Source organism: Notamacropus eugenii, chromosome 5, assembly GCF_028372415.1.
Source record: "Notamacropus eugenii isolate mMacEug1 chromosome 5, mMacEug1.pri_v2, whole genome shotgun sequence".
Lineage (NCBI taxonomy): Eukaryota > Metazoa > Chordata > Mammalia > Diprotodontia > Macropodidae > Notamacropus > Notamacropus eugenii.
Window position 1 is genome coordinate 75,000,203 of NC_092876.1, and position 19,519 is coordinate 75,019,721.

General features: G+C 36.3%; 1 protein-coding gene across 6 annotated transcripts in view; it reads left to right on the top strand.

Annotated features, from left to right (window-relative positions):
• The window catches only part of FOXJ3 (forkhead box J3), a 159,189-nt gene that overhangs the window by 118,099 nt on the left and 21,571 nt on the right, over window positions 1-19,519 (top strand). For 4 of the 6 annotated variants that reach the window (XM_072609744.1, XM_072609745.1, XM_072609746.1 and 1 more), the window contains exons 6-9: window positions 4,373-4,474; window positions 13,649-13,777; window positions 15,164-15,338; window positions 16,318-16,731. In XM_072609744.1, coding sequence (XP_072465845.1) covers window positions 4,373-4,474; window positions 13,649-13,777; window positions 15,164-15,338; window positions 16,318-16,731 — 820 coding nt within the window. The remainder of the gene's footprint in view (window positions 1-4,372; window positions 4,475-13,648; window positions 13,778-15,163; window positions 15,339-16,317; window positions 16,732-19,519) is intronic. The other 2 variants (XM_072609749.1, XM_072609748.1) reach the window with 1 other exon arrangement.

Here is a 19,519-nt window from a genome sequence, read left to right on the forward strand (position 1 = left end):
ATTTTTAAAAATAATTGTATTTATCCAGTAAAGTTATGTACCTTATTCTTAATTTTAAATATAAACTAGATATTTTTCCCATTTGTCTTCAGAGGGGCAAAATGTCACTAAATTAAGCTGTACTTTTACCTAAGTTTGTGAATGAGGATTGTAGAGGTGTTTTTTTTTTCCTGTGAGCCCAGTAAACCTTGATAGAAAATAAGATTCACCATCTCAGTTTCTGCACATGCAACTGGAAATCATAATTATGTATCAGGTCAAGATGATTCAACCGAGTGGTTATGAGTGACTTCATTGGCCCCTTTATTAGAAACTCCTTAGCTTGATTTTTTAGCCATATTGTCCATCTTACTATTCACAACATCCCTAATCCATCTCTTGCCTTTATTTCCCTTCCTTTTCATTACACCAGATGCATTTTAGGCACTTAATGAAGCATGTTTTAAGAAAATAATCCTACCTAGGCTTCGTTTTGTGCTCAGCTTCTGTACCATGTCTTATAGGGAAACCCTTCTTCATCTCCTAGTTGTTAGTGCTCTACTTATATATATATATATGTGTGTGTGTGTGTGTATTATATATATAATATATAATATTGACATATTATATCTCTTCTCCCAGCCCCTCAGCAGAATAGAAATACCCTGAAGCCAAGAACAATATCTTCCTTCTTGTTTTTCTTTTTCTTTTTTTTGTATTCCCAGTGCCTAATAATAGTGATTGCTCATATTTATGTAGTGCATTAAGATTAACAAAACACTTTACACCATTTCATTGATTCCTTATAATAACAAAAACCCAATGAATATACACTCAATTTTGCCATGTCTCCCACTTAACAGATGTTTAACAAATGCTTGTTGGATTGTATCAACTGAGTTACTTACATATGTTGGCATTGTTAAGGAGAGGAGAAAGGTCTAATGTAATAGAGCCACAATTTTCTAAGAAAGTTTCAAAAAGGAAATAATCTTGAACTGATTGGCAATAGACAATTGTTGTTTATAAAGTGGAATATTCCTGATAAAAGAAAAGCATATGTGATGACTTGGAAAAGTATTTTGAATCCTCAGCCTCAATGGAGGGCACTGTCTAGAATTCTTTGGAAGTGAAGAAATTTGTGATTGATACCAGTAATCTAAGAAGGAGGGGGAAGTACAAAGATCTCTTTATTCTTTGGTTCAGTACACATTTCTTGAACCACTTGCTCTGTATAAGGCTGTATACTAACTGCTGAAGTAGTTACAAAGATGAACAAGATCACTAGTTTGAAGGAGTTAGCATTATCGTTTGCACATGACTACTGCACAGATATGCATGCACAAGTACATAGTAATGGAGTTCAGAGAAGGGAGAAGTCTAGAAAAGGTGTCTGTTATTTGAGCTGGTCCTTGTAGAATTAAATCACCTTCTGATAGGGTTTCAGCTGCTGAAGATTAGCAAGAAGAGGGGACAGGAAGGAAGGACAGTCCAAGAGCTTAATGAACCGTTGGTGCTCTCTATCCACGTGAAATGTGATTAGTATATATTTCAGGGATAATGAGTAGACCAGTTTGGAGAATACGTGAGGAATTATATGGGTATGGAACATTAGCTACATGGAGGGGAATAGTATTAGAAGTCTGGAAAAATAGGTTGGAACCAGATTATGGATAGCTTTGAATGTGAGGCTAGATAATTTTGTTTTATCCTATTTTTCTTTTATTTCCCTCTCCCCCTAAGTTAGGTATGAATTACATGAATAAACTGGAATAAGCTAGCCTAGATTGAAAAATTAGGCTGAATCAGGGAAAATTCAGGTATATTTTAGGAGATTATCATAGCACCTTATTGTCATCAAAGTCTTAACACAAAATTATAAAGCAAAGCAGAGTTTTATCTTTATAGTTAGCCTTCCTACCTACCCTGATTTCTTCTCTTCCCCAGCACCCAATATTCTGCCTATGGAAAATATCCCACCCTACTCAGACCTTCTCTCTCTTTCTTGTTCCTCTGTAATGAGGAAACTTCTCATTCTTTATAATGTTGAAAGTTGGTCTGCTTATATGATGACCAAAGGATTTAATCATTCTGAAATTCATCAGTTCAAGAAATACTAAGTGCCTACTGTATGCATAGTAATACAGGAAATCCAGCTAAAGCTTAAAGCTTCATTAGCCCAAATTAATTTTTATTTGATAGAAAACATGGGAAAACTTTTTTTGATCAGTGATTAGAAGTATATAGAATCACAAATAATCTATAGCAGTAATAGGTAGCTTGGTATAGTAAACAAATAATTGTATTAAAATCTTACAATCTGGATTTTAGTTCCTGCTTCAACAGTTAACCCTGATTTATAGCAAGTTCTTCAGCTTCTTTGGAGCAGTCTCTAATGAAGCTAGACATACTTGTACTCTCTTCCTCGTGGAGCTATGGTAAAACTCAAATGAGAAGTAACATATAAAACATTTGGTAAACCATAAAGCCCTATGTGAAGAACTGTTGCTGTGTTCATTTTTGTACCAAGGTCAATCAAACCTTGATTGTTATTCCAGATGACATGGCACCCTATATTTTCTTCATATTTTATCCTATGCTACAGAAGTGTTTCTGTTTTGTAATTGTAATACTTCAGTTCCAAAAGATTAATGGTTTTGTATGATATATGTATTCCCTGTTTCAATGCAGATCATAGGCCCTCCTTGTCTTAGCCGATGGCATTTCATGAGTTACTGTGACTTCACTATTGAATAATATTGTGGTGATCACCCTCTGCAAACATAGCAAGGCTGGTACTCAGATAATAGGTATATCTCTAGTCCTCTAAGGGCATTCTTTCTCATTCCTTGATAGAAATTGCCAGAGGTGATAGTCTCCTAGTGAAATCTTAAAAAACTCAGGTTGCTTCCATGCCACTGAGGGAAACTGAAAGAACGATTTTAGTGGAATGGCATAGTTTGTATATATGATCCAATACACCAGATAGGCTTAGCTTTCTTTTTCTTTTTAGACCTTTTTTGGGAAGGGTCTTTCAGATTCTTGTTCCATATATCTAATCTGAGCCTTAACACAGAATTAAAAACAAGGGGCCTATATCAATATACTGCTTTTCTTTTTCCTCTTTATTTTTCTTTCTTTGGTAGCTAAAAAATCTACCTGGCATCTGTATTTGGAAGCTGGATAACTTGTATTACCCTAATTTATATTTCACCTACTCTGTCACCTTTGTAAAAGAGCCAACATGAAGCTTCATAAAATAAAATCATCTCATACTCATACATCTCATTTGTTTCAGTCACATCCAATTTTTTATGACCCCATTTGGGGTTTTCTTGGCAAAGATATTAGAGTGGTTTGCCATTTCCTTCTTCAGTTCACTTTACAGATGAGAAAACTGGGGCAGGCAGGTTAAATGACTTCTCCAGGGTCACACAAGTAATAAGAGTAAGGTTGGATTTGAACTCAGGAAGATGAGTCCTGATTCCAAGCCCAGTGCTCTATCCACTGTAACACATAGCTGCCCTCTTAATCCTTTATATGTTAGTATAATTCTACTTCTCCTTTATGTTTGTTAGTATGAAAAATAAGTTATCCTATTTTCCTTTTGATCTGGTTCTTAAAGAGGACAAGATTTGAAATTAAAATATCCAAGTTTGACTTTCAGCTTATCACTTGGAAACTGTGTGGCCTTAAGGCAAGTTACTTAATCTCTCTGGTCTTGAGTTTCCTCTTCTATAAAATGAAGTGGTTGACCTCTGTTACCTCTAGGGTTCTTTACAGTTTTGAAATCCTTTGATCTTAAAATAGTTGCATCCCCGTAGCACCTTTGTGTAGAATAGGTTTTCAATAATAAGTGCATTCAATCCAGCCTTCAATCCATTCAATCATAAAGCTGTTTAATAAATGTTTGCCATATTGAACCAAATTTAGCAGAGTAAATGCTGCCCCAAGTGATAAAAAGCCCAATTTTTCTGATATGTCTTTTATAGTACAACCAGAATGTGACTATTTGAGACCCAGGGGAAAACCACAAACACACACACGTATGTGTACATGTATACCCCCTCAAGATATGTAAAGTACATAAAAATCATATGCTTTTAATATCAGGTTATACCATAACCTATTTTCAAGTTAATAGATAGTGGATGGGTGCTACCCTAAGCTAAAAAATATGAAGATAACCCTCAGTGAACTAGGTTATAGTAAGATAAAAGGTTATAAAGACCAAATTAGGTTCCAGTGGATAGTTAAGCTCTTCCTTACCAGTGGTAGGCAGAATGTATAGCAGCATTAAGGAACTGGAGGACTTAGTGACATATTTTAAAATTGTATTAACTTTGTTTCAGGTTATAAGCTGCTAATTATTTGTTTTGTTCTTGCATTTTAGGCCTCAACTCCATATAGCATAGATTCAGATTCTTTGGGAATGGAGTGTATTATTTCGGGAAGTGCCTCTCCAACTCTGGCAATCAACACTGTGACTAACAAAGTAATTTCTTTTTCTTTTTTTTTTTTTAATGTCAAGATATTGTACAATTCATTTCGCTTCCCTTTATTATACTTTTTAAATGTTCTGTAAGACTGAATTTGATAATAGCACAAACTTGTATCTCTTAAACCTGGCACTACAATAGGAATATTAGGAATTGTTTGGTTTGTGGACTCCTTCCTCCATAGAAGAACTGCCCCGATGATCAGGTAGAAGTGACTCTGATTCTTGCAGATTTTGCCAGCAGAGTACCAATTTTGTTCTTGCAAGACAGAAATTCATAATTAAGTATGATCTCAGTGATTAGTTGAATGCCTATCAACTGAGGTCCACCCAGCTAATAGTGGAGAAATTTGTTGCTCAAGTTGATCATAAATTGATGAATTTCTGGCCAAGAGTCTTGAAGACTTATTAAGTTATAAGAGAAATTGGTGGAAAAAGTTGTCTTTATTAGTGGAGGAGGTACCCCTCACCGATGAAATAAAATTCTTGAATGATCAAAGTGGACTTCATAGAAAAGGATTCTCAGTGATTTATTGAGAATTTTGGTATCATTTATTCTCTGCTATTTGGTTTTGTTTTTTTTTTTTTTGACTTGAGGGTTCCTTTTGGGGAGGAGATAATCCCATAACTGATATTTTTGTGGGCTTATCGTTTGCTTCCCTTTGAGTACTACGGAGAAGAAGACTGTTTAGTAAGGGTAAAGGGAGGGAAGGGAGAAATACCTGGCTAACAATTACGAATGTCACTGGTCCCCATTTAAACCTTCTTCCTCTTGTCTTTTTTCCTTACTTGTAAATTATTTGGAAGGTATAACCTAGAGATTTTCATGATACTGATATTTTTATGATAAGTTTTTCACTCATATCTTTTTATGGCAAAAAAAAGAAGTGAGACAAATTTATCTATGTATTTCAAGTAATATTTTGTGTAACAAAAATATTAAAGGTCTGGTTTTGTAAAAAGAGTGCTGAATTTGGAGTTAGAAGATCTTGGTCAAGTTCCAGCTCCTCAACTGACTAGCTCTTTGACCTATTGACAAATCATTGGTCCACAAGCTTCAGTTTTCTAACCTCTTAAATGTGGATGATAATATCTGTTTGCCTCATAGGCTTGTTATGAATAAAGTGATTTGTGAACTTTAACATAATATGTAAATAGCTGTTATTACTACTTTAAGCAGCATCTCAGAATGGACTGATCTCTTCCCATGTATGTGGAAGAGATTCCCATCACACAGACACAGACACACACAGCCACATACAGCCACATGGTGATGATGCTGGGTGTCCAGTAGTGGCTACCCAGTGGCCTATTATACTTTCGTTGTGGTGCAAGGCCAGAAATTTCGGTGCAAGTCTTAGATATATTCTAAAATGCAGGAGGTGTCTTTGTGTCCTGTGTTCAGGATCCCTTTGCCTGGACTCAAAGCCCTAGTTTAAAATCTGGAACAGATTAATAGGTGCTGCCTTTTTCGCTTTGCCTGGTATTTGAATTTTACATGCCTCAGTAGAAGAGCTCTCTTTAGCCAGGGTGTACTGGCTTATATTCTCAGTGGGCATTTCAGTTGCTATGGTCACAAATTAAATATGGGCACTACTGTGACAGGGGAAAAAATGGGCAAGTTCTTAATTCATTCAGTCACTTAATTAGCAAGCAATTGTTATACATTTGCTATGTTCCAGGAACTCTGCTAGGCACTGGAGATACAAAGACCAAGAGAAACAATCCTTGTAATCAAGGAAAGCCATTGGGGATATGAACATGGCTAGGTATATCCTGAACACATGCAGAACAGATGTGGAGTAACTTGGGGAAGGAAGACTTCATGCAGAAGGTGGCGTTTGGGTTGATTTAATATTTCTCATAATGAGGTTGAGAATAGGACAGCCATTGGCAATAGGCCATCACTTAGGAAACTCAGAGAATTCATATTGAAAGAGACCCTTGTGAATGTTACGAAGTTGAGAACCCGGTTTTTTTAGTACAGTTCAGTTTTTGCCAGACATCAGAGAGTCTCCATTTGAGTTGTGTGTATTTAAAACATCTGTGATTTTTGTGAAAGAAAAATGGTGTTTTCTGTATACACTGGCTGTTACTATCAGCAGCAGTAGAGTTGCGTAAATATGTGAAATATGTGCTGGTTTGAGGGCTCAGAGAACAGCTCTTAGCCTCTAGTAGTAAATTCACTCAAACAAAGATGATATACTTTTATACTTATATTTATAGGTCCATGCTAGTGGAAGGTGCTATATATAGAAATGATGATGATATCAACTTAGGTTTGTATAACACTTTACTGTTTATAGAGAGTTTTACATTATTTATTTTGTTCCTCGCAACAACCCTATGAATTAGATAGTACAGTGAATACCTACATTTTACAGGTGGGGTGATAGAGAGGCCCAAAGAAATAGAGTGACTTGCCCAAAATCATATATATGTAGCTGGAAAGTGGCAGGGCCAATATTTGAACCCATCTTTGCTCTTCTCAAATCTAGAAATCTTTCCACAATTCCTTGCTTTCTCTCCTGTTAATAGTAATCAAATCTAAATTTTGCCTAAAAATAATGCCACAGTCATTATTGCCAAAATCATGCTCTTGACTAAAGGCTATATTTAAAAAAAAAAAAAGAAATGGCAACATTGTTCATATCTAAACCACTATTGAAGTATATAAATCAACAGGGACAAAATAATTTTATTTAATATGATATTATATAATATCAGGGTCTTATCTGCAAACTTCGTAACTCCTCCTCTTGAACTATTAAGACTCTACTCACAATATTAGTGAAACCCTCAGATTTGAAGAGACTTTTGGAAAGTCTTTGGATCAGTTTTTGGCCTTGTGAGAATGGAAATTAGAGATGTAAGTTTTGCTGTTGTTTCTTTAAGTTTCCCTGTGGTAGAAAACAAAGATATTAGAGACCAGATTATTGATTCCTCTGATGGTCTTGAAAGTAGTCAGGTAACTACCACTTTAGTTTGTACCTCAATAAACTAAACTCCTACTGACAACTGAATTTATTTTAATCCTTTGATATGTTGATTTTAAAATATCAAGCCTTGTAACTGATTTGTGTGTTGACAAAGCACAAAGTTGTCAATTTTTATTCAAAATCCATAAAATTGCATTCCATTTGTTTTAGTGGACTTCAAACTGAGAATATTATTTAGAAAGGACCTCAGAAGGTTATCTAGTTAAACACATATCTAAATAGTAATCCCCTCTCATAACATCTCCCAAAGGGTTTCATTTTTTTCTGTGACCTTTTTTGGTTTGAGACTGTACATTTGTGCCTTTGCTGTTATTCAGTAATTCTACTCTATTCTTTTTGTCTACCTGGTGACAATTCCAAAATGTTTCTTCTTTTCTTAAGCTTCTAACTATACCCCTACCTCTCAGACTTAAATGATGCCTTCTAATTCACTGTTTTGCCTCCTCAAAACATCTCAACATTGTCATGCCTTTTCTCCTTTTCTTCTGTGAGAGGAAAAGTTATCTGTACTCTTCCCTAAGATTATTGATGCCCTTTATCCCATTCTACTTTACCTCCTTTGGGACCTTGTTTCAGTAGTCATCCCTTTTTAATGCATCTTCAGTCTTTTCTTTTCTTCTGGCAAATTTCCTGCAAATATTCTCAACTTTCTTGAATGCATAAAAAAGCCTTAGACTTTTCCACACTATTGCACCTTTAGCTGTTCCACATTATTTGATTACCATTCCAACTTTCTCTTCCTTTTGTATGTCAGACTTTTTTTAATAAGTTGCCTACATATTATGTAAAGTGGAAGCACTTCCCTACCAGCTTCCCCTCAACCTTTGGTAAGCCAGCTAGGGATCTTTCTCAAAATCCTCTCTGCCTCACCTTGTATATCCTGCCTTTTGTCAAGTCATAACATCTCTACTGCTACAGTATTTCTCTCATCTACTTCCTTTCTGTTCACATGGTCATCTTCTTGTTTTAGGCTCTCATCACCTCTCGCGTAGACAATTGCAGTCACATTCTAATTTGTCTTTCAGTCTACTTTTCATATAGATTCTCTATATGAATTTTAGATTGCTAAAATGATTTTTTGTAAAGCATAGATGTGACAGTTTCACTACCCTCATCAGTAAACTCCAGTGTCTTCCTATAAACTCTAATGTCAAATACAAACTGCACTGTTTGTAAAGGAATTGTAAATTCCTTCACAACCTGGAACAAACTTACCCTTTCAGCCTTAATATGCCTACTTCTCTTTACCATACACTGTGATTCAATTAAACTGGTCTTCTCACTGTTCCTGTTTAGGATCACCAGTATCTCCACAAATGGAATGAGAAGCAGTGATGGCATTCCGTAATATTTCCAGCATTATTTCCTCTCCACCCTTAGTTCCACTCTAAAGGATATATCATCCTTGAAGGCAGGAATGACCCTTCTGTTTATTATGTCATGCGTGGCATTGTGACTAGCCCAGTGTTCTGTGTACTGTAGATATTGGAAAAGAGAGCATAAATAAGTAGGGGATATGGATGGATAATAGAAAAATTGTGGTGAATTGAATAGCTAGCAAAATTGAGATAACATATTTGTAATGTATTAATTGCATGCTATGTCATGGCATTTTAGTTATTCAGAGAAACTCTGGATCATAAAATTTCTCCTAGTGCTTACAAGAAGTGTTTAGTTATCATTTAATTTTTTTAAATTGGAACTGAACAGTCATCAACAAACAGAAACATTTCTACTTAGAAAAGAACAAAAACAGATAAGAAACTGTAACCTGTTACAGTTTATTTTTTAAAAATATATTTTAAATTTAACAGTATAGTAATAAATTCCTGTTTGTATCCCGTTTTGAGCTGCTTTGTTTTCTTCTTTTTCCTATGTTTTATTTATGTACTTTTTTTTGCATCTGTATCATTACCAATTAACTCATTCCTCTATTCTGTCCCATTAGAAGCTCTATCATAATAAGAAAGTATAGTCACACAGAACAAATCAAAACATTGATCATGTCTGAAAACATATTTCATTTTGTACTTCAAGTCTATTTCTGCTCTGCACAGAATCCAGACCAGCTGTCTTTCAAAAGTTTTCTTTATTCACATCCTAATTTTGCCTTGTAGTTTTCTTTCTTGTGTATTTTTTTAGGCACCAACACTAGAAACTTCTAGCTCTTAAAAGAACTCCCAGCTTCAGTGGAATCTGAGGTAATAGGGCTTCACCTGTATATATAAGACCTAGGTATCCTATGCAAGAGTATCTCTTGTGGGTATTTTGTTAGGATTGGAGTATGATACTATTCCAGTCAGGTAGGTGATCTCCATCCTTTCTTTTTTAAAGAAAAAAATTTCATTATCTCCTTGCCATCCTCCGCTTCGTCATGCAGTTCTGCATTGGCAGTCCTGGTGAACTTAAATCTGCCAACATGAAGTACTTTCCTTAAACTTTTCATGATTTTCATATAAACTACTGTTTTCCTACATCAAAAATTTCTTCTTATTAGTGATTCTTTGGTTTTCACATTTTCACTCCAAAGTCTCCACTAAGTTTGGGGAAGGGGCTTTATTTTAGTAAGAAGAACACAATGGGGTTTTCCTGCCTCTAACTTGCTGTGGCTTCTAGTCATTGTTACTTTTTTGGTTTATAACAGTGAATAACGTGACTGAATTCTATAGTCCTTTGAAAATGTTGTATTGATGCTTTTTAAAAAACATTATGGTCATTTCTAGATGTTCTTCCTCTCTTTTCAGCCCCCCAGTAACAAAGAAAAAGTCTAACAACTACATCTGATAGTTTCATTCTTTACCGGTGAACCCTCACCTTCCTATAATGAAAGGAGGATAGATACATTTCCTCACCTCTTCTTGGGCCAAGATCATTCCTTACGTTACAGTGTGTTGAGTTTCATCTTTACATATATATATACATACACACGTATAAATTTTATAGCTCTAGAATTGGAAAGGGACTTTAGAAGGCAGGAAGTTCAACCCCCTAATTTTATAGATGAGGAAAATGAGACTCAAGGAGATTAAATGACTTATCTGAGAGCAGATACTTAATAATAGCCTTCTACCATGGTTATAAAATGTATCTCTCTTATGTTCTCCTCATTACCTAGTTACAGATGATAAGCATCAGAGGCAGGATTTGAATCTAGGTCATCTGACTCCAGATACCTGCTCTGCTCCTTTCATGTTTTTCTGTTTTCTAGCCATGTTTATATAAATTCCTCCTATTTGTCATTTGTTACGGAGTAAAATCTATTCTATTTTATTTGTGTGCCTCACTTTGTTGAGCTGCTCTCCCATCTAGGAGCACCCATTTTATTTCTAATTTTTTTGCTACCAAAAAGAGATGCAATAAATATATTGATTTTTATGGAACCTTTCCTTAACCTTTTGGAGGAGCATACGCCCAGTGGTATGATCTCTGGGTCAAAAGGTATCAACAATTTAGTGATATTCCCTCACATAATTCCAAATTATTTTCCAGAGTAGTTGGAATAATTCTTAGTCCCACCACTAGTGTGTTAGTGTACTTTATATCCCCTTAACCTTATCAGCAGTGATTCTTTGTTTTTTTTATCATCTTCACTAATTTACTAGCTATGAAATAAAACCTGAGTTTTTAAAATTCTCATTTCTTTTATTATTAGTGATCATATATAGTTGCTAATAGTTGGTGATTCTTCTTTTGAGAACAATTTTGGAGAATGACTCTTAAATATTTTTTGTTAATTACCTATATATCTTGGCTAGGAATGTGATTTTGGTAAAAGATAAACAGTGATAATTTTTTCCTCAGTTGCTTATTTTCTTTATCCTAGATGTATTGGTTTTGGTAATGCAAAAATTTTAAGAAGTCAGGATTGTTTATTTTCTCTTTGTGGTCTCTATCCCTTATTTGGTTAAGTTTTTTTTTCTCCTAACCATGGTTGTAAAATGTATCTCTTTATGTATTCCTCATTTTTAAAAAAAAGTTGTTTTTTTTAATGTTCAGGTTATGTATGATCTCTTTGGAACTTGTGGTATATGGTGTAAAATGTTGGTTAAAACTTGCTTTTTTTCCAAATTTTCTAGTTTTTCCAACAATTCTTTTTAAATAGATGGTCTTTTCCTAAGTAGGGTATGTTGTTGAGTGTACTGAACACTGGACTATTGAATTTGATTTCTTGTTGCTTCTTGATTTAGTTCATTGATCTACTTTTCTGGGTTTCTTTTTTTTAACCCATTTCATATAATTTTGAAGTAAATCATGTAATCTTTGGAATTGAAAGGAGACTTACAGATCATTTAGTTTAACCTATCACCTTTTCATCTTCTGTTTGAATGATACCAGTAATAGGGAATTCTCTCTTTTATTAAGGTAGTGTATTCCATTTCAAGACAGCTCTGTTAGAATTTGTAAGCTAAAATTTATCTTGCTATAATATCTATTCCTTCATCTTAATTCTGTCCCTATTAGCGACACAGAATAAATTTAGTTCATTTAAAGAAGACTGCCTTTCAAATATCTATGGTGATCAGCTCCCTCCTTTTCTGTATCTAAATATCTCCTTTTACCATCAACCATTCCTTATATGGCATCATTTTAAGTCCTTTCACTGATTCAGTTTCGGGGTTTTTTTGTTGTTTTTAGGCAGTTGGTTAAGTGACTTGACTAGGGTCACACAGTTAATAAATGTCAGAGGCCAGATTTGAACTTGTGTCCTCCTGACTCCAGGGTTGGTACTCTAACCACAGTTCCACCTAGCTTCTCTGGGACTCACTTTTTCAATGTGATCTGACAAGTGCTAACAGACAGGATAAAAGGACTAGTAGTTCTAGTCTGGATCCTCTGTATCCTTCTCTTACTATGTATCCTCTTAGCACAACTTTGGGTTATGGTAACTTTTTTGGCATTACCTTCACACTGCTGAATCCCCGAGTTGTTACTTCGAATCATAAGCCTTTTTCACTAGAACTGCTGTTAAAATAGTCTGTCACTTACTGGGTTCATGTAGTTGATATCTTGAACCAAAGTAGACTTTTCATTTATTCCTAATGTTTTATCTTTTATTCTTACTAAGTTTTAGCCTGTCATTCCAGTCTGTTGAGATATTTTTCAGTCTTCAGTTTATCTTGAAAAATTATCTGTACTCCAGAGCATAGACAGTCAGCTGGACTGTTCCAGAAGCCCTGGGGTCAAGTATGATTTTCCCCTGGCTGACCAACGATTCCTAAGCTACTCAGAGAAACTTGATGTGTAAACCAGAATGCCAGTGTATTACTGGAGAATCAAGATCATATTTTCCCAACAAATTGCACTTGGTTCCCAGAATTAGGTATCCTGTTCCTCTCTGCATGCCAACAGGAATGCCAGTAGATGCTCAGTAAATGTTGACTAACTCATCTAATAAACCTTGTACCTTAGTCAGGACATTGCTGTCGTTTATTGGGGAAAAACTGGAAAACTTTTTTAAGGTCTTTGAGAAGTTGATTGGCAAGTGTGAAATTATAGGTAGAAGACTTAGAATTAGGGAAAGGGCTTAATAGGAAAGCTTATTTGAGGTTTTTTCTTGGTGATATATGGTCTGCCTTGCTTTGTTGGGCTATCTTGGAAAGTTGTTATTGTTGGGTTGTTATTCATTTGTATCCAACTTTTTGTGACCTCATTAGTGGTTTCCTTGGCAAAGGTACTTGAGTGATTTGCCATGTCCTTTTCCAGCTTGTTTTTTAGATGAAGAAACTGAGGCAAACAGGGTTAAGTGACTTGCCCAGAGTTACACAGATAATAAATGTGGTGGGGCCAAATTTGAACTCAGGTCTTCCTGACTCCACGCCTGGTGCTCTTTCTTCTTCAATAGTAGTATGCAGTGCTTCAAGAGAGGGAGTTAATAGTAGAATCCTTTCTTAGATTATCGTTGTCTAGTTTAACTTTGGCTGCTCCTCTGGTGCCTGTTGTTAGGTCAGAGCCAAAACCTGTTCTTTAGCAGAGTGAACTGCAAACATGCATTTGTATAAAAACAAATTCTTTGTAACCCAGACCTATTTTTGAAAGCTAGCCTTATTAAATAATTACATTGATTTTGGTAATTGTGCATTAGATGCTCTGTCTTAAGAGTGCTTTGGTATATATAAAGTAGTAATGCAATTTTATCTGATCTTTGTCCAAATATTTGTTTTTTGCATTATAGGTAACATTATATAATCCTGATCAGGATGGCAGTGACAGTCCACGCAGCAGCCTTAACAACAGTCTCTCAGACCAGAGTTTGGCATCTGTTAATTTGAACAGCGTTGGAAATGTACACAGCTATACACCAGTAAGCTTACTGAGATGCTCCTTATATTTTAATTCACAATTAGACTTTAGAACTAAATTCAGTGGAAGGTACAGACTAAATGTGAAGAGGGGCAACTTTAAACAGAGAGATATACAATTAACAAGTTATAAAAAGGCTCTGGAAAACTACTTTCTACCTAGATGGGGATCCCAAATGCATACTGAGAAGGTTTTGATTTTTAAAGTGGTTGTGTTCAAGTAACTCAGAACACAGTGCCTTGAATATAGATCATTTTCAAGTCCTGGCTGAACTTCTGGTTCTTAGTTTCAGTATCAGCAACTTTAAAAGTAATGGACCTTGCAATAAATCAGAATTGTAATTTTTAACCTAAAATATTTTTTCAATTGATTTTTGATACTCTGTAATGTTAAACTTCATTTAAGCATCTGACAGTTTGCATTTCTTAATTCAGACTCTTTAAAAATAGGTAATTTTTTTTGAAAGCTAGTTAATATTCTTTATTGCATTGTGATAAAGGATCATTATTTTAAATGTTAAGAATTCAAGGCATTAATCACTTCCATTTTCCTTTGATTTCTCTTTGAGTCTATACCTAGTTACCTTGTTTTTACTCCCTCCTTTTTCTTGTTTTCTCCTTAGTATTTCCTCCTATCTCCCGGAAATTGAGAGGGAGGCAAATAAAGGTTCGTTGTGATTTAAGGTGATAGTCGCACTAGAAATAGAAGTCACCAAATTTTCAAATTGTCCAGTAATGTGACAGTTTTCATTCCTGCTCACCAAGAAGCAGTATTTTGTAGTTTTCACCCTCCCTGTAGTGTAGTACCATGTATCCTGTAAGTGCTTGGGCAATTGTATTTGAATGAAGCCATAAATTAGATTTTAAGGTAAAAATCTGACACTGCAAATCCTACCTCATACAAAACGTTTCTTAATTTTAGCAAAGGTAGGGTAAGAACAGTGAAAAAAATAAGAGACAGTGCCATTATTGAGTAGGTGAAAGGACTTTGGTATAGTTGGCTGCTTTAATTAATAGGAGAGGACCCAGTCATGTTTAAAAAGCAATGTATCGGGGTTCTAATGCTTTTTGGCATGTGGGAGTGGGAGGTACTTGTTATTGAACATGTGCTGATTCTGGGGTTAGCGGTAATTAGTGACATCCAGCTTGTGCCTCATCTTTGGCACCTAAGCCAGAAATAAACAGGATAGTTCCAATGATAAGGACATCATATGACAGCCAACTTAGGAAGAGTGTTTCTCTCCTCCCCCCCACCCCCCCCCCCCACCCCCAGTTTGGATTACATTCTCTTAGCATGTGAACCACTGTTTGTAGTTTGTTTGTTTTTTTTTAAATAAGTAAACTCAAATGTGGAGCCTAGAATCAGTAGTATTTTCTTTCAACATTAGGTGACAAACCATCCAGAACCAGTCTCTCAGTCACTAACTCCTCAGCAGCAACCACAGTACAGCATCCCAGAACGAGACAAACAGCTACTTTTCTCAGAATATAATTTTGAAGATCTTAGTGCCTCATTTCGAAGCCTTTATAAGTCAGTTTTTGAGCAGTCACTTAGCCAACAAGGTGAGTTTTTTGCATTTTAAGAAATTTTTTCACAGGATATTTGGTACCTTTTCCCACTCATCAAAGTTGTTGTTTGTCTGTAGTTAAGGAACAGAAAGTATTGGGACATTGGAAGTACATCGTGTGTGTGTGTGTGTGTGTGTGTGTGTGTGTGTGTGTGTGTGTGTGTGTGTGTGTGTGTGTGTGTGTGTGTGTGTGTGTGTGTGTGTGTGTGTGTGTGAATGTGAATGTGAGAGAGAGAGAGAAATTGAGATACAGCCGTATAGCAAAGGTACAGCCATAAGAATCTGGTAGTATTCAGTTCAGAGCTCTGCCTGCATCACCATTGACCACCACTAAGTCTAAGTCAGGGAAACTGACTGTAGATAATAAAGTGAAAAAAGCCAAGAACATACTTTTTTGCAAAGAGAGAAGAAAATAAGAAGTTGGGAAGATAGAATGCATATTTTGAATAAATAAATACAGACTAATATCATTGCTTGGTCCTCGATGTGTCAAAATTAATTCAAGGGGCAGCTAGGTAGCACAGTGGATAAAATACCAGCTCTGGAGTCAGGAGGACCTGAATTCAAACATGGTCTCAGACATTTAACTGTGTGATCCTGGGCAAGTCCCTTAACCCTGATGACCCTCAACTCTAAATCTCCTCACTCTCCCCCCCAGAAAAAAGAGATTATTGCAACATGATAGCTGATTGCCTCCCAGGACATGTCAGAATATTCTGTAGGTATTATTCCTCATTTGAAAAGTGTCTCTCCTCTCAAGGAGGGGGGAGAAAATTTGGAACTTAAAAATTTTTATAAAGACAAATGTTAAAAAAAAAATTGTTTTTACCAGGTAATTGGAAAAAATACATAAATTAAAAAAAAAATAAAAATGTCTCTCCAAGAGTATATTTTAACTCATGGGCTGACCTGGGAGGCACAGTGAATTACAAAACACGTGACCAAAAGTATTTCTTTCTCTTTATTATTTTTAGGTTTGATGAGCATCCCTTCTGAATCGTCCCAGCCACCCCACACTTCATGTTCCTATCAGCACTCTCCCAGCAATACCGTGAGCTCTCACCAACACAGTGGCCAAAGCAGCTTGTCGAACAGCCACAGCAGTGGTCTTGGTGCTACTGCCAATAATTCCGTGGCACAAGTTTCTTTGTCTCACCCCCAGATGCACACACAACCATCTCCACATCCTCCCCATCGACCGCATGGTTTATCACAGCATCCACAACGTCCTCAGCATCCAGCACCACACCCACAACAGCACAGCCAGCTGCAGTCTCCACACCCCCAGCATCCGTCTCCACATCAACACATACATCATCCGAATCATCAGCATCAGTCGTTAGCACATCAGACACATCCACCCCCACAGCAGGTATCCTGTAATTCTGGTAAGTTCTCATCTTCTAACTTGTGTTTAGTTAATTATATATCAGAAGCAATTCCTAGCTATTCATAGTTCTGCATATTTGAGGATGGGGGTGAGTGGGTTGTTCTGAGGTATTTAAAACCATGAAAGAATGGGTAACCACACATGTAATGGAAATCATATGACATTTATAACCAAAACTTTGCTCTTGGGAAGGATCATAGCATTATAGCTTTACAACTAGAAAGGACCTAGAGGTCATCTATTTAAGCCCCCAGACCCTTTTTCTTTTACTCATTATAATTCTGCAGTTTAATATGTTCAGAACTAGAGCCTCTAGTTAAAATCCATTTTGATTGGTATTTAGATTGGGTATTCAGTAACCATTGCAGGTTTTTCTGTCAAAGCTTTTGGCTTGTCATGATGCTCTTTATAAATTTTCTCTTATGTGCACTTGGAAGCTATATAGAGCCTCAATGAAAGTAGCCTTTGCTCCAGTGATCTGGTGGGGTCTTCGAGACCCTTGTTTTAAATTAGACATTGGCAGTCTTACAATGTGCAGACAGTGATTGCTTTTTCTATTTCGCCTTTCTATCTTCCCCTTAAAATGATTGTCGTTATCTTTTGTTTTTAAATTTTTTGTTTTTACGCTGAATTTAAACACTAATAGAGAATGTTCCACTCATGCAGTAGAACACAGAGGGTTCTATATGAAACTGAGTCTCTATTTAATAACCTTGCTAGATTTGAAAAAATATATAATTCTACACATTCACTCAAAACTTTTCTACTTATCTGTGCTTCCTTCTAAAATTGCTTCTGTTATTTTTTTTGTGCATTTTTAAAAAGTGTTATGATGTCCTATTTTTTTTGTCATCACTATTCCTCTTCTTTCTGTCACCCTCCACTTTGCCAAGAGAAGTAAAGGGCGTGCCACTTCTAACAAGTAGATTCAAGTGAAAAAATGTATCTCTGCATCTTGTGTCCTTCGCTTCTCTGTTAAGAGGAGGGTAATGTGTCATCAGGTTCTTGGTAGACATGGTTATTCAGTTGAGGTAATATTTATAAAGAACTTTGCAAACCTTAGAGTGCCATTGTAAATTCTAGGTGATGATGGTGATGACAATTACAGCTTTGATCAGTGTCCTCAGTCTTTCAAAGTTGTTTTTCTTTATAGTGTTGTCCTTGTATAAATTTTTCTCCTACTTCTGTTCACTTTACTCTTCATCAAGATAGATAAGCGTTTGTTTATTAAGTGTTCACTATGTTCTTGGAATGCAAATCCAAGCAAAAAGAAAGACAGTCCTTTTCCAGAAGCTGGTATTCCAGTGATGGAAAATATCATGTAAAAGGGAACTGTAAAGATTGGGGGTGGCCATATGTAGATGCAAAGTAGAAAAGTTTGGAGAGTCAGAGTAGATCCAGAAGATAAGTGAGAATTGCTTGGCTGAGCACTTCATCAAATGGAATTTCCAGGGAAGAACTCACCAATCAGAGAGAGGGGGCTTTCAGGGTGAATGATTCTCTGAAATCATCTCTTTCATCACTTCTAGTGACACAATAATATTCTGTTACATTCTTAAACTACAGTTTGTTCAGCTATTCTCCAGTTGTCTAAGAGGCACCCCTTTAGTTTTTAGTTCTTCTCTCCCTTTAGGATTATAAAGGTTTGTGGGTTGTTTTTTTGTTGTTGTTTTTCCAATGAGGTATTTCACATTATCTTCCATTTGTTTTGTTCTTTTGCTTTTGTTTTGTAATTTCTTGGTTTCTCATAAAGTCATTAGCTTCCATCTGCTCCTTTCTCATTTTTAAAGAACTATTTTCTTCAGTGAGCTTTTGAACCTCCTTTTCCATTTGGCTAATTCTGCTTTTTAAAGCATTCTTCTCCTCATTGGCATTTTGGACCTCTTGCCAATTGAATTAGCCTATTTTTAAAGGTATTATTTTCTTCAGCATTTTTTTGGGTCTCCTTTACCAAGCTGTTGACTCACGTTTCAAGCTGTTCCATGGCCTGAGACCATTGCATATTTATTTTGGAGGTATTGGATGCAGAAGTCTTGACTTCCTCTGACAGTATGCTTTGTTCTTCTTCGTCTGAAAGGATGGAAGAAAATACCTGTTTACCAAGAAAGTAACCTTCTATAGTCTTATTTTTTCCCCTTTTTTTGGACATTTTGCCAGCCATCTACTTGACTTTTGAGTCCTTTGTCAAGAGGAGGGTATATCTGGGGACCTGTAAGTTCTCAGTTCCTCCAAGGTGGCACAATCAAGGGAGAGGAGTTTACTCCTCTCCTGGCCTACACACTGCTCTGGGAGCAACCAAAACCTTCTCTACCCAGAATCTGCGAGTAGTAGAACTCCCTCTCCACAACCATCTCCAGCTCTGCACTTCTCCTCACTCCCGGGCAGGTTCCCAGCTGAGATTCAGATCAGCTACTCAATTCCTCCAGGAGCTTCAGGCTGAGGGTTCCGCAAATGGATGCTGCTGCTGCTGCCCTAACTGTGCCGCTGCCTGGGACCAGGGCTAGGGGAGGACCCTGCTCCCTTGTCACTGAGGTGAGAGAGCTTTCTCACTGACCTTTGAAGCTGCCTTTGACATTTGTAGGTTGAGGGATCTGAGACCTCCACTACTGCTGCTGGGAATTCTGCCCCCAAGGGCTATTCTGGTTCTGGTCCTGTTCCTCCCGGTGCCACACTGGTCCCCTGTGCGATAGACCTTTCCTTTTAGCCTTCCAGGTTACCTTGGGCTGGAAATCTCTTTTACTCTGTCATTCTATGACTCGTGCTGCTGTAAAATTAATTGAGAGTCA